Source organism: Colossoma macropomum, unplaced genomic scaffold (assembly GCF_904425465.1).
Source record: "Colossoma macropomum unplaced genomic scaffold, Colossoma_macropomum, whole genome shotgun sequence".
Lineage (NCBI taxonomy): Eukaryota > Metazoa > Chordata > Actinopteri > Characiformes > Serrasalmidae > Colossoma > Colossoma macropomum.
Genome location: NW_023494796.1, coordinates 6,448,934 through 6,464,665, shown reverse-complemented (window position 1 = coordinate 6,464,665; position 15,732 = coordinate 6,448,934). Strand labels below are relative to the sequence as shown.

Here is a 15,732-nt window from a genome sequence, read left to right as displayed (position 1 = left end):
GGCGTTAGACTCCGGTTGGTGATTGACTCAAAGTTTAAGATTCTGGTCTGTGATTGGCTGAGAATATATGACTCTGGTCTGTGAATAGCTGAGGATATAAGACCCTGGTCTGTGATTGGCTGAAGATGTAAGTCTCTGATTGGTCATAGGTTAAAGATGTAAGCTGAAGCACTCACTCTGGTTTTAGCGTCAATCTGCCCCCCCCTGTCCAGTAGCAGTGCCACCATGTTGGTATTTCCCCTTTTAGAGGCCACATGGAGAGGGGTTATACCATTCTGTACGGGAAAGGGGGACAATATGAAACTCCTAATAACAACATTAAAACGACACTCTAATAACAATATTAATATAATACTTCTAATACCTGTATATTAACACAACACCACTCCAAATAACAAATAATAAATATTAAAATTAAAGTCCTAACAACACTGGGCCCTGAATTGTGATTTGCTGAGATTGGTTGAGACTTAAGACTGTGATTGGCTGAAGGTGTAGGACTCTGGTCTGTGATTGGTAAAAGGTGTAGGACTCTTCGTCTGTGAATGGCTGAAGGTGTAGGACTCTTTGTCTATGATTGGCTAAAGATGTAGGACTCTGGCCTGTGATTGGCTTAAGGTGTAAGATGGGTCTGTAACTGGCGTAAGTTGTAGGCCTCTGGTCTGTGAATGCTGAAGGTGTAGGACTCTGGTCTGTGATTGGCTTAAGGTGTAAGACTCTGCCGGTCTGTGATTGGCAGAAGGTGTAGGACTCTTCGTTCTGTGATTGGGTGAGGGTGTAGCACCCTTCGTCTGTGATTGGCTGAAGGTGTAGGACTCTGTCTGTGATTGTGTGAGGGTACAAGACTTTGGCTGTGGTTGGCTGAGAGGAGTAAATCTCTAGCTGTGACTGGATGAGGAGATGAGACACTGGTTTGTTATTGACTGAAGGTGTAAGACTGGAGTGTGATTGGCTGAACGTGTTAGGCTCTGGTCTGTGATTGGCTGAAGGTGTAAAGCTCTGGTCTGTGACTGGCTGAGAGGTTACCCGGGCAGTGAAGTCCACGGCGGCGCCGCGGTTCAGCAGCAGTGTAGAAACGTTCACATTTCCGTAATGAGCAGCAATGTGGAGAGGAGTAAATCCACTCTGCTCAAGAAAACAAAGGGAAGGAAAGGAGGGAGAAGGACAAAAAGAAAGAGGGAAGGAATGAACGAGAGAAAGAAAGAGAGATGTTTAGTTCCTGCATGTAAACAGCAGGTTAGAGCCATGCAGCATGCCGATGGAGCACCACAGCTGTGCAAGTAAGAAAAGAAAAAGAGAAAAGAGGAGATGAACTGGATACTGTGTCAGAAAACAGCGGAAACAGCAGTACATGCAGTAAACACAGCCAAAGAAAAGCACATAATTAAAAAAAATATATACTCTTTTTCCATCGTATGAGCTCAGTCGCACAGGCTTCCCATATGAGTCTCATATGAGTCTTTAAGCAAACGGATGGAAAAAGCTGAAGGAAGAGAACAAGCACTAAAGAACTGAAGAAAGGTCGGTCAAACAAAACGAAGCTATAGCCACTAATCACTGCAGCTAATATCTACTTGATCATTGGAGATGAGCATTTGTGTGGATGGATCTGTGTGGTGGGGCCGTGCCTTACCTTTCCGCTCTGACAGACATGGTGCAATTTGAGAGACAAAATTAACAAAAGGGTGCAGCGAAAAAGAACTAAAAAAAAAACTCTACACATCCTGAGAGATCAAACTGCAGATGCTGCACAGCGAGCAGACATGCATCATCCACTAACCCGCTCGCTCTGGCTTAAACCTACAGTTTATACATTAAGATACAACCAACATCTAAACAATAACACCTTTATCTATAAGACCCTTATCTAAACTTCACCCATATAACTTTATTTAACTGTATCTAAAATACCCACCATCTAAAAATGTTCACTACAAAACAGAAACCAGATGTAAAATCAATGAATCAATGACAAACAAACGGAGAACAGAAAGAACTGTAAACTGAAATGTCTGGCAGGGTGTTTCTGTCAGTGGCATGCAAGAGACGGAGATCAAAAGAATCAAAAAGAAGACCACACACACACACACACACACACACACACACACACACACACACACACACACACACTGCAAGCTAACGTTTGTGTTTGGCTGATTTAATGTCATGTTACTGTGGTCACATTTAATATAAAGCAACAGTGAGTGTCAGATGACTTTAGCTCTCAGAGATCTCCAAGGTTCTCTAAGGCAGCTAACATTAATGTTGGCACCATGTTAATTTCGCTGTTATTCTGCTAAAGCATGATGAGAAAACTGCTCCTATCATCAAATAACGTCACCAAGTAACGTTTTTTTTTTAACGTTTTTTTTTCCCTTATGTTATGTGAAGCGACCTTGGGATTGTGAAAGGTGCTTTATAAATGTAACTTGTTATTATTATAATTATTATTACATCTCCTTTTTCTGCCTAATATCATCAACAAGTGAAACAAAAAAGACCACATATTGTAATAACATTCCTGCAGTAATGGGGCCTGTCTTCTTACAACTCATCACTCTAAGCGTAACCATAGAAATGTGTCATGAAGTCATATAAACATGAAAATGGGTGTAAGGTAAATATGAAAACTGATATAGCATAACCATGGAAATTAACGTTACGGTAACATGGAAATAGGTGAAGTGTAACCATGGAAATAGGCATGGCGTTACCATGGAAAAGGGTGTAGTGTAGCCATGGAAGTGGGTGTAGTGTAACCATGGAAGTGGGTGTAGTGTAACTATGGAAGTCGGTGTAGTGTAACCATGGAAGTGGGTGTAGTGTAATTATGGAAGTGGGTGTAGTGTAACTATGGAAGTCGGTGTAGTGTAACTATGGAAGTGGGTGTAGTATAACCATGGAAGTGGGTGTAGTGTAACCATGGAAGTGGGTGTAGTGTTACCATGGAAGTGGGTGTAGTGTAACTATGGAAGTGGGTGTAGTGTAACCATGGAAGTGGGTGTAGTGTTACCATGGAAGTGGGTGTAGTGTAACTATGGAAGTGGGTGTAGTGTAACCATGGAAGTGGGTGTAGTGTAATTATGGAAGTGGGTGTAGTGTAACTATGGAAGTGGGTGTAGTGTAACCATGGAAGTGGGTGTAGTGTAACCATGGGAGTAGGTGTAGTGTAACTATGGAAGTGGGTGTAGTGTAACTATGGAAGTGGGTGTAGTATAACCATGGAAGTGGGTGTAGTGTAACCATGGAAGTGGGTGTAGTGTAACCATGGGAGTGGGTGTAGTGTAACCATGGAAGTCGGTGTAGTGTAACTATGGAAGTGGGTGTAGTGTAACCATGGAAGTGGGTGTAGTGTAACCATGGGAGTGGGTGTAGTGTAACCATGGAAGTGGGTGTAGTGTAACTATGGAAGTGGGTGTAGTGTAACCATGGGAGTGGGTGTAGTGTAACCATGGAAGTGGGTGTAGTGTAACTATGGAAGTGGGTGTAGTGTAACCATGGGAGTGGGTGTAGTGTAACCATGGAAGTGGGTGTAGTGTAACTATGGAAGTGGGTGTAGTGTAACTATGGAACTGTGCGTAGAGTAACCATGGAAACAGTTTAGTGTAACCATTGGAGTGGGCGTAGTGTAAACATGAAATGAGTGTAGTGTGACCATGGAAACGGGTGTGTTTGTGTTTCAGCTAGATGTCAGCCCATGTATAATTCTGTTTTATTATCTGGATTATGAGAGCTGGACAGAAGGACCTGCACTGTTTATACATTTCTCACACAAACTATCACTCTGCGGGGGTTAAAAAATAGGAGCCCCCTGAGAGCATCTCCAGATAAAACTACACCTATACACACTCACACACACACACACACACCCACACACACACACACACACACACACACATATCATCCTGTCAGTGCACCATGAGTTACTAAGCGTAATTAGAGTTATATAGGCTATACAGTGGACGTGTGTGTGCAGGCATGCTGTAGAGTGGACATGTGTGTGCAGGTGTGCTGTAGAGTGGACATGTGTGTGCAGGCATGCTGTGGAGTGGACAGGTGTGTGCAGGTGTGCTGTAGAGTGGACAGACAGACGCAAAGAGAGTTTAACAGTGAGCTGAGAGAGTTTCAGTACCTCAGTGGTTCTGTTCACCATCATCTGTACAGAGAAAAAAACACAATATATGCTGCTGTTTAACAGAACTGATCAATAATGTTAACCCCAATACTAACTTTTCCTACAAATTCTATAATGACCATATGATCCACACAGTCACTCTGACAGACTGTAATACACTACAGGAAGTGTAGGGGGCGATATGGCTTCTACTGTTTCATTTAAAAAGCTCTATAATGTTCATATGATCCACACAGTCACTCTGACAGACTGTAATACACTACAGGAAGTGTAGGGGGCGATATGGCTTCTACTGTTTCATTTAAAAAGCCTCTATAATGTTCATATGATCCACACAGTCACTCTGACAGACTGTAGTGCACTACAGGAAGTGTAGGGGGCGATATGGCTTCTACTGTTTCATTTAAAAAGCCTCTATAATGTTCATATGATCCACACAGTCACTCTGACAGACTGTAATACACTACAGGAAGTGGAGGGGGCGATATGGCTTCTACTGTTTCATTTAAAAAGCTCTATAATGTCCATATGAATCCATCACTTAACGCGATGCTAGTCAGCGCAGGTTTCTCTTAGCTGACGTAACAGATCTGGCGGTTGGCGCTTTCCTCAGAGCGCGTTCAGCTGTCCAATGACGTTGCGTCAGCGGCAGTTCAAAAAGAAGCGGTGGTGCTTTACAGGTCTCAGAGGAAGCCTGTGTTAGCCTTCACCCTGATAGTATCGTGTGATTGGGGGACGACTAAATTGGGGAGATAACTGGGTTAAAATCCAAAAAAATAAATAAATAATAATATTGCTATATAGACAGATATTGATTCTGAAATTTTGAAACAGCACCAATACTCACCTATCACCTATCAAAACTATCCATATTATATCACATATTCATTGTTATGCAAAGATGGCCCATGTTTGTAATTTTATGACTGTATTCGGCTCTCATCGTAAACAAAATTTAAAAGTGCATGTTAATGGGTCAGCAGGAGTTTCTGATATTCTGATATCTAAATATCTTTAAGCTCTGTTGTTTGTGTGCAATCTGTTGTTGCATTCTGTGCGGTCAGTCATTCTTTAAACTCAGAAATGAGATCAGTGATTAGTGGAGAACCTCCGCTTCTTGTAATGTTGAAAGTAGTATTGAGTAATGATGCTTTTCAAAGATGGAAATTCCTGTATTGTCAGAACACTAATAGTGTTTCACTTGACAGATTAGTAATTTAATCTGTGGTTAAGATGGATAAATGACCTGAAAGTAAGTAATGGCGTCAACCCACCAATTCTGTGGATGGGGGTTTAGTGTTCTCACCTTAGACTGGACGTCAGCGTTGTGGTCATTCTGCAGCAGCAGGGCCGCGGATTTCGTGTCGTCTTTACGGGCGGCGATGTGGAGCGCAGGGAGCCGAACTTTACCCTTAGTGTCGTACTCCAACAGCAGAGAGACCACCTGGTTGTGACCCTGCTGTAGCGCAATGGCCAACGGAGTGAAACCATCCTGCAGAGAGAGAAACACGCAACCAAAACATAAACACTCAGAAAGCACCTCTTAAAAACAGCAGTTTAGCTCCACCATTCAGCTACAGCAGTTTAGCTCCACCATTCAGCTACAGCAGTTTAGCTCCACCATTCAGTCTACAACAGTTTAGCCCCACCTATTCAGTCTACAGCAGTTTAGCCCCACCTATTCAGTCTACAGCTGTTTAGCCCCACCATTCAGTCTACAGCAGTTTAGCCCCACCATTCAGCTACAGCAGTTGAGCTCCACCATTCAGCTACAGCAGTTGAGCTCCACCCATTTAACCTACAGCAGTTTAGCACCACACATCAAGCAGTTGTCTAGCATTAGTCAGCATTAACAGCAGTTTAGTTCCACATATTAAGTTTTTTACATGAAGCACAATACAGGACAGTGAATCAGAACAGAGCTAATTTACATCCATTAGTCTGAAAAACATTTTGTAAGAGATAAAGAGAGGCTGTAAAATGATCATGTTAAAGTGAATTATGACTGTTTTTGGTACATAAAATCATACGAACATTATCATTATCAAGTGGACAATTAATATTCAAATAAACGTAAGATATGGACTCTTTTTATATATAAAACTAAACGTATATAGCTATATAACGTATATGGATATTTTGACTTTTATCTGAATAAGATGGACAAGGTGGTTCGGGGAGAGGTCACTGGCTGGTGGTGACCTGAAGGATGAGTTTAAAGGTCAGTGAAGTCTCACCTCGGTGGCTGTGCTCTGGTTGCCGCCGTTCTCCAGCAGGTAGCGCACCACGTCCAGGTGATTCTCCTGAGCGGCCATGTACAGAGGAGTGAACCCGTTCTGCAGGAACGCACTTACATTAATACCTCTCAGCTCTGCTACGCTTGAAGGTCCTTTAACACTGAGTGTGTTTACATGCACTTAACAATCTGATCATTATCAGATTTCTGTAGCTATCTGACTATTAAATGGTAGTGTCAACAGCACACTCTGATTTCTTAGATCAGACTGAGGTCTATAAATCTGATTAAGAAATCTGATAAAGAGGCTGGATCTGAGCTCAGTTATGGGGTTTTTCAGTGCATGTAACCTCTCACTCTGATTTCTTTCGTTTCTCTAAGTCTAGGCATATGTGAAAACAGAGCGCTGTACCGGAAACAGCGTTTAACACAGCACTCATGAGACCAACACAGCACTTTTGGAGCGGCGCTGAAACCGACTACATGCTCAACGAAATGAAGGATTTAAATATTCTTCATCTTCTAGATGATGTATGCTCATATTTTCAGCTAAACTGACTCAATGTTTTAAAAAAAAGCTGCTCGTGATGTTTGAGTTTTACGTTACGTATTGGCAGGTTGTAAAGCAGAAGTGCCTGACTGATGTAGATCTGGAGTTTCCCCATTATCTGATTGCCCAAAAAACACTGAACCAGTTACTGACACAATCTGATTTTCTGCAGTTATTAGATTATTAAGTGTAAATACACTGAACCAGTTACTGACAGTCTGATTTTCTGCAGTTATCAGATTAAGTTTAAACACACTGAACCAGTTACTGACACAATCTGATTTTCTGCAGCTATTAGATTATTAAGTGTAAATACACTGAACCAATTACTGACAGTCTGATTTTCTGCAGTTATCAGATTAAGTGTAAACACACTGAACCAGTTACTGACAGTCTGATTTTCTGCAGTTATCAGATTATTAAGTGTAAATACACTGAACCAGTTACTGACACAATCTGATTTTCTGCAGTTATTAGATTATAAAGTGTAAATACACTGAACCAGTTACTGACAGTCTGATTTTCTGCAGTTATCAGATTAAGTTTAAACACACTGAACCAGTTACTGACACAATCTGATTTTCTGCAGTTATTAGATTATTAAGTGTAAATACACTGAACCAATTACTGACAGTCTGATTTTCTGCAGTTATCAGATTAAGTGTAAACACACTGAACCAGTTACTGACAGTCTGATTTTCTGCAGTTATCAGATTATTAAGTGTAAATACACTGAACCAGTTACTGACGCAATCTGATTTTCTGCAGTTATCAGATTATTAAGTGTAAATACACTGAACCAGTTACTGACACAATCTGATTTTCTGCAGTTATCAGATTATTAAGTGTAAATACACTGAACCAGTTACTGACAGTCAGATTTTCTGCAGTTATCAGATTATTAAGTGTAAACACACTGAACCAGTTACCAACACAATCTGATTTTCTGCAGTTATCAGATTATTAAGTGTAAACACACTGAACCAGTTACTGACACAATCTGTTTTTTTGCAGTTATCAGATTATTAAGTGTAAACACACTGAACCAGTTACCAACACAATCTGATTTTCTGCAGTTATCAGATTATTACGTGTAAACACACTGAACCAGTTACTGACACAATCTGATTTTCTGCAGTTATCAGATTGTTAAATGTAAAAACACTGAACCAGTGACTGACACTATCAGATTTTCTGCAGTTATCAGATTATTAAGTGTAAACACACTGAACCAGTTACCGACACAATCTGATTTTCTGCAGTTATCAAATTATTAAGTGTAAACACACTGAACCAGTTACTGACAATCTGATTTTCTGCAGTTATCAAATTATTAAGTGTAAATACACTGAACCAGTTACTGACAATCTGATTTTCTGCAGTTATCAGATTATTAAGTGTAAATGCACTGAACCAGTTACTGACAATCTGATTTTCTAAAGTTATCAGATTATTAAGTGTAAATGCACTCAGTGTTTGTGGGGCTGAAATTGATCCACACAGAGCTCTTCATTCTGACAAATGTTTCCAGAATTTTAAGTATTCTCAGCTGGGACTGTTTAAGATATTTATGATTCTTACCTGTGATTGGGCGTTGACATCTGCTCCTCTTTTCACTAACAGCTTCGCCACCTCCTTCTGCCCGGCCAATGCGGCAATGTGGAGGGCGGTGTTTCCTTTCTGCACAGCCAATCAGAGAGCAGGACAGAGAGTTAAAGTGGAGAACAGCTAAAATCAGAGCGTGTAGGACCCTGAGGGACTCATGACTCCATGGACTCCACCACTCCTGTCGTGTACAACAGATATACCCTAGCAGATTGGGTGTATCCATAATGCACTGCGTTGTTTGTAAGTAATAAGCAAACCTGTATTACGTTAGTGTCCGAAATCGTTTACTACCATCACGTATTCTGCTCCCTATAACAGTGCTCTATATAGTAGTATAGATCTTCAAATGTAGGGTACAGTGACTGTTTGGGACACGACACCAGATTTTCTGTAAAACTGCTTTAACAAGCGCAGTATGATGGGTCTCTTTACAGGTGTTCCTTATGAAGTGACCGCTCAGTGTTTACACACACACACAGATGTATACACACTCCATACCTTGGTAGCTGAGTCCACCGCTGCTCCTCTCTCCAGCAGCTCCTCCACCAGCTCCACATGACCTTCTTTAGCAGCCAGATGAAGAGCGTTCAGCCCATTCTGTACAGACAAGCAAGAAACTTGATTTAACCCTCAAACCGTGTGGAGTTTAAACAAAGTCCTTACAGGAAAGTTTTCATATTTGTGGCGCCGCTAGGCAGTTATTTCCAGCCTTACAAGACCAGACTCCTCTCTCTCTGAAAGGGAGGACACTAAAACACCTCAAACTGGAGGTCAAATTATCACTTAAACACAGATTTGTTGAGACGAAAACATCACAAGTAGTTTGTAGCATTTGGTTGAATAACATACTAAAATGTGATTTTTCGGGTTGTTCTGGTTATGGTGCTTGCACAGATCTCCACAGCGAGGGGGGGGGGGCATTTCCTCCCCCCATATAACCAGCAAGCCGACTGGCTCTTTTTCTTGAGGGGCGGGACTTTCTCGAGAAACAGACAAGCCTTCACATTCATATTTCAACCAGTGAGCGTCTCCTCCTCCTTTATAATGTCTCTGATTTCTACTAATTAACAGCCTGTCGTCAGAGCTTATTAAACACATGATGACCTGAGGATAGAACTCTCTCTCTCTTTCTCTCTAAATCTCTTTTCATTCTCTGTCTCTTTCTCTCTCTCGCTCTCTAATCTTCTCTTCCTCTTGCCTCTTCCTTTCTTTTCTCTTCCTCTTTAGGCTTCTTTTCACACTTATTTGCTTTCTTCTATTTCATTTCTTTTATTTCTCTCCTACTCTCTAATTTCTCTCTTCCTCTCTCTAATTTTCTCTCTCTGTAATTTCTCTGTCATTATCTCTTTTCTCTCTTTCTCCCCTGTTCTCTCTTTCTCTTTGGTAACCTTTTCTGTCTGTCACTGAGTTCATCTCTCTCAGTGCTCTGACTGGCGACTTCCCTACTGGTCACTATCTAAATCAGATTAACTCTCTATATGGTCACCCTGACTCCCCCTAGTGGTCACTATTTAAATCAGATTAACTCTGTCAGTTTTGCTAACTGCTCTGCGGTTACACAATAGCGGTTTATGCATTAGGAGATGAGGGCAGGTGGCGGGTTTGGAACTCAGCATTTTGCTCTTTTACAGTTTTACAGTTTGGACTGAAAGAGATTAAACTCTCCTCCACATTCGGTCCATCAGCTGATGAAATAACCACGCTGGAGGAGTGATTTAGTGAACAAGGGATTTATGTAACGTTCACAGGAACCCAGGAGCCGCTGCAGTCCACATGATTAAAGCACAAATGGTCACATTCATATTGTCACTGTGTTAGTGCAGGCCTGATTGGCCACTTGTAAAAGCTTTGGTCACACAGGAACATTTAGACTTCTGTCAGTTTGTAAACAGTGAAACATCAGTAAATACTATAGTAAAATAAGGTGTTCCACAAGGATCTGTTCTAGGATCTGTGCTATTTGCACTAACTGAGCTAATACTGGGTACTGTTGTCTGAAAACATGGAATTTCTTAGAGGTTCTTCCTCATGATTATAAAGAGTGTCTTCTGTTGAGTCTTAGTTCTGCTGAGTGATTTGTCCTGGCAGATTTTACCTTCTACAAATCAAACTATAGATGTAATCCCAGGTTATATTAATCCTGTGCTATAAAACAAACCATAAAAATAATCCCAGGTTATATTAATCCTGCAGGATAAAACAAATTGTAGAAATAAACCCAGGTTATATTAATCTTGTGCTATAAAACAAAACCATAAAAAATAACCTCAGGTTACATTAATCCCATGCTTTAAAACAAAACAGAAATAATCTTAGGTTATTTTATCCTGTGCTATGAAACAAACCATTCAAATAACCCCAGGTTATATTTTGTCCTGTGCTATAAAATAAACCAAAAAAATAACCCCAGGTTATATTAATCCTGTGTCATAAAACAAACCATAGAAATAATCCAAGGTTATTGTTATCATGTGCTATAAAACAAACCATAGAAATAGCCCTGGGTTATATTAATCCCGTACTATAAACCATATCATAGAAATAGTCCCAGGTTATATTAATCCTGAGCTATAAAACAAACTGTAGAAATACTCCCAGGTTATAATAATCCTCTGCTATAAAAAAAACAGAAATAATCCCAAATTATATTAATCTCATGCTATAAAACAGACCATAGAAATAGCCCTGGGTTATATTAATCTCATGCTACAAAACAAAATTTTATGATAATTCTCTGTGAATTTAATTTACATTTAATTTAAAGTTAATTAGGTAAAAACATCAGCTTGTTAGATGGTTAGTGTACATGAAATAACAGCTAAATTAACTATCTGTATGTCTTTTATTCTCTTGTTTTAAGCAAAGACAGTGTGCAAGTTAAATTAAATTGAATTAAATTAAAACAGCAGCTGCAGCAGCGGTCACTCTGATACAGAGGCTGGACCGAGGCAAGGTTAGTCAGACTGAATCATCACTGAATGACCTTCGGCAGACATATATGAACATCAGGTTTTACAGGCTTTACACTACAGCACATTACCCACTGTACGTGTGTGTTTATGTGCTGAGTGCGTGTTCAGGCTGACCGTGAATGAGTTGTGCATTCTGTTCTTTGCTTGGGTGATGAGGCTCTGTAGGGGGAGCTCAAACGGGGGCTCAGTGAGGGGGGGCAGGGAATGAACAGCTGTTTCAGTCGAACAGCTGAGCTCTACAGAACTACAGAACACACACACACACACACACACACACACACACACACACACAGGGGACAGCGAAAATCTGCAGGTTTCATATGCTGCCGTATTTAAAAGGATTTCTAAATTTACTCTCTCTCACTCTGTAATAACATTCTGTACAGTCTGGATCACAGAGGGTAAAAATTACATCACCCAGTGCTGCACAGAGTGAAAAACCTGCAGAACTGCTGCTTTTACTCACTGCAACACTGTGAAAAAAATGAGCAACACCCAAACCACCAAATACAGTCACCCCAAACACCCAAACCACCAAACATACCGTCACCTCAAACACTCCAACCACCACATATACAGTCACCCCAAACACCAAATATACAGTCACCCCAAACACTAACCACCAAATATACAGTCTCCATAAACACTCTAACCACCAAATATAGTCACCCCAAACACTCTAACCACCAAATATACAGTCACCCCAAACACTCTAACCACCAAATATACAGTCACCCCAAATATAGTCACCCTAAACACTAACCACCAAATATACAGTCACCATAAACACTCTAACCACCAACTATACAGTCACCTCAAACACTCTAAACCACCAAATATACATTAACCATAAACACTCTCACCACCAAATATACAGTCACCCCAAATACTCAGACCACCAAATATAGTCGCCCCAAACACCCTAACCACCAAATATACAGTCAGCCCAAACACCCTAAACACCAAATATATAGTCAGCCCAAACACCCTAAACACCAAATATATAGTCACTTCAACCACTCTAACCACCAAAAATAGTCACCTCAAACACTCTAACGACCAAATAGTCACCCTAAACATTCTAACCACCAAATATGGTCACCTCAAATACACTAACTACCAAATAATCACCCCAAGCACCTAAACATATAATTTAATTGCAGTCAGCACAAATACCACCAGCCCACTATCTGCTAAAGTCCTAATTACACGAAGATTCATTCGTTCACCTTGAAGGCTCTTATTCTCCTGGGTCGCAGGGAGTGCTGGAGCCTATCCCAGTGCTCATTAAGTGGAAGGCAGGAAACACTCTGGACAGGTCGCCAGTCATCACAGGGCAGACACACACAGACATACACATTCACACACACATTCACACCTAGGGGCAATTTAGTGCCTCCAATTGGCCTTTCTTGCTGTGAGGCGACAGCACTACCCACCGTGCCGCCCCATGAAAAAAGATATTTAAGTTAATTGGTGGGCTGCTGATTAACCCTAAGCCTAATTACACACATAGACAAAATAAGACAGTGTAGTCTTACCTGGTTACAGGTTGAGATGTCTTGTCCACTCTTTAGAAGCTCCAGAACTTTCTCAACGTTCCCAGCTCTTGCTGCCCTCAGGAAACTAGTGTTACTGTCCGACTGCAGAAAAAACACAAACACAGACACGTGAATCAAAATTAATGTTAAAGCAGCAAAGTGTGGCAAATACAGTCACCCCAACATATTAAATCACCCCAAACCACCTAAAACCACCCCAAACTATCTCAAACCACCCTTAATAACCCCAAACGTACTAAATCACCCAAAACCACCCCAAACTATCTCAAACCATCCTTAATAACCCCAAACATACTAAATCACCCAAAACCACCCCAAACGCTCCAAATCACCCAAAACATTCCCATACCACCCCAAACTACCTCAAACCACCCCTAATCACCCCAAACATACTAAATCACCCCAACATCCTACATTACTCCAAACCACCCCAAACATTCCCATACCACCCTAAACTACCTCAAACCACCCCTAATCACCCCAAACATACTAAATCACCCCAACATCCTACATTACTCCAAACCACCCCAAACATTCCCATACCACCCTAAACTACCTCAAACCACCCCTAATCACCCCAAACATACTAATTCACCCCAACATCCTACCTTACTCCAAACCACCCCAAACATTCCCATACCACCCTAAACTACCTCAAACCACCCCTAATCACCCCAAACATACTAAATCACCCCAACATCCTACATTACTCCAAACCACCCCAAACATTCCCATACCACCCTAAACTACCTCAAACCACCCCTAATCACCTCAAACATACTAAGTATACAAAATCACCGCAAACCACCCAAAACCAAGCCAAACATACTAATACACTCTAAACCACTCCAAACATTCCCATACCACCCAAAACTACATCACACTACCACTAATCATCCCAAATATACTGAATCACCACCAAACCATTGCAAACACACTAAATCACTCCAAACCACCCAAAACCACCCCAAACATACTGAATCACTCCAAACCACCTCAAACATTCCCATACCACCCCAAACTACCTCAAACCACCCCAAATCACCCTAAACATACTAAATTACCCCAAACCATCGCAAACATACTAACTCACTCCAAATCACCCCAAACCTACTAACTCACTCCAAACCACCCCAAACATACTAACTCACTCCAAACCACCCCAAACATACTAAATCACTCCAAACCACCCCAAACATACTAAATCACTCCAAACCACCCCAAACTATCTCAAACCACCCCTAATCACCCTAAACATACTAAATCACCCCGAAGTACAGCAAACATAATAAATCACTCCAAACCACCCCAAACATACTAAATCACTCCAAACCACCCAAAACCACCCCAAACATCCTAAATCACTCCAAACCACCCCAAACATTATGTCTAATGTAAAATGATTTTAATTATTATGTAACATACTAAAACATATTAAATCTCCCCAAACTATCCAAAACCACTCTAACATACTGTTGGGGCCTGTTTACCACTGTGTCTCATCACCTCTTCTTTTCACAGCACTCTGTAAGGGTTTGGGAACTGAGGAGACACTGCTGTAGCTTAGAAAGTGAAATATTTTCCTGTTCTTGTTGATACAGGATTTCAGCTGCTCCACAGTTCGGGGTCTCCCTTGCCATATTTTTCATTTCATAATGTGCCAAATAAAATCAGTGGGTGACAAATCTGGACTGCAGGCAGGTCAGTTTAGCACCCAGAGTTTTTCAATATGGAGCAATGCTGTTGTAATACATGCAGAATGTGGTTTGGCATCGTCTTGCTGAAATAATCAAGGCCCTGATTATTCAGCTTCCCTGAAAAAGACGTCGTCTGGATGGCCGCATATGTTGCCAAAACATGTATATATTATTCAGCATTAATGGTGCCTTCACAGATGTGCACATCACCCATGCCATGTGCACTAATGCCCCCTATACCATCATGAATACCGGCTTTTGAACTGTGCACTGATAACAAGCTGAGTGGTCTTTAGCCCGGAGGACACAGTGTCCATGATTTCCAAAAAGAATTTCAAATGTTGATTCGTTGACACTTTTCCTTGCGTTTTAGAGTTTTAACTCATTTGTGGATGCAGTGATGAACTGTTTTCACAGACAGTGTTTTTCAGAAGTGTTTCTGAGCCCATTCAGTGATTTCCACTACAGACTCATGTCTGTTTTTAATGCAGTGCCACCTGAGGGCCCAAAGATCACAGCCAGCAAATACTGGTTTTTGGCCTTGTCTTTTAATGTTATTATGTACTGTACTGTTATTCGTATATTCGTACAATAAACGTATTGAATTGTTGCACTATTTGATGGTTCAGTTTTTCACAGAGTGGTGAACTCCTCCTCATCTTTACTTCTGAAAGACTCCGCCTCTCTTAGATGCTCTTTTAGACCCATCATGTTACTGACCTGTTGCCAATCAACCACCAGGTGTTTTTTTTAGCATTACACAACTGTACCAGCCTTTTGTTGCCCCCGTCCCAACTTTTTTGGAACGTGTTGTTGGCATCAAATTCAAAAACAGGCAAATATTTTTCAAAAAACAATAACAGTATTATATAATATAATTCAAAACCAACTGGTACATTAGGCTGAATTATGTTTGGTTAACTGTATGAGTAGCCAACCGTCCCGCTAGATACACACATTTTTCTAACATAT

General features: G+C 40.9%; 1 protein-coding gene across 1 annotated transcript in view; it reads right to left on the bottom strand.

Moving 5' to 3' along the window:
• ank2a (ankyrin 2a, neuronal) overlaps window positions 1–15,732 on the bottom strand; it is a 103,588-nt gene that overhangs the window by 62,996 nt on the left and 24,860 nt on the right. The window contains exons 2-10 of the mRNA XM_036583686.1: window positions 13,043–13,144; window positions 9,028–9,126; window positions 8,503–8,601; window positions 6,373–6,471; window positions 5,442–5,627; window positions 4,133–4,156; window positions 1,634–1,642; window positions 1,027–1,125; window positions 177–275 (exon numbers count right to left, since the gene is read on the bottom strand). Of these exons, the coding sequence (XP_036439579.1) occupies window positions 177–275; window positions 1,027–1,125; window positions 1,634–1,642; window positions 4,133–4,156; window positions 5,442–5,627; window positions 6,373–6,471; window positions 8,503–8,601; window positions 9,028–9,126; window positions 13,043–13,144 (816 nt within the window). The remainder of the gene's footprint in view (window positions 1–176; window positions 276–1,026; window positions 1,126–1,633; window positions 1,643–4,132; window positions 4,157–5,441; window positions 5,628–6,372; window positions 6,472–8,502; window positions 8,602–9,027; window positions 9,127–13,042; window positions 13,145–15,732) is intronic.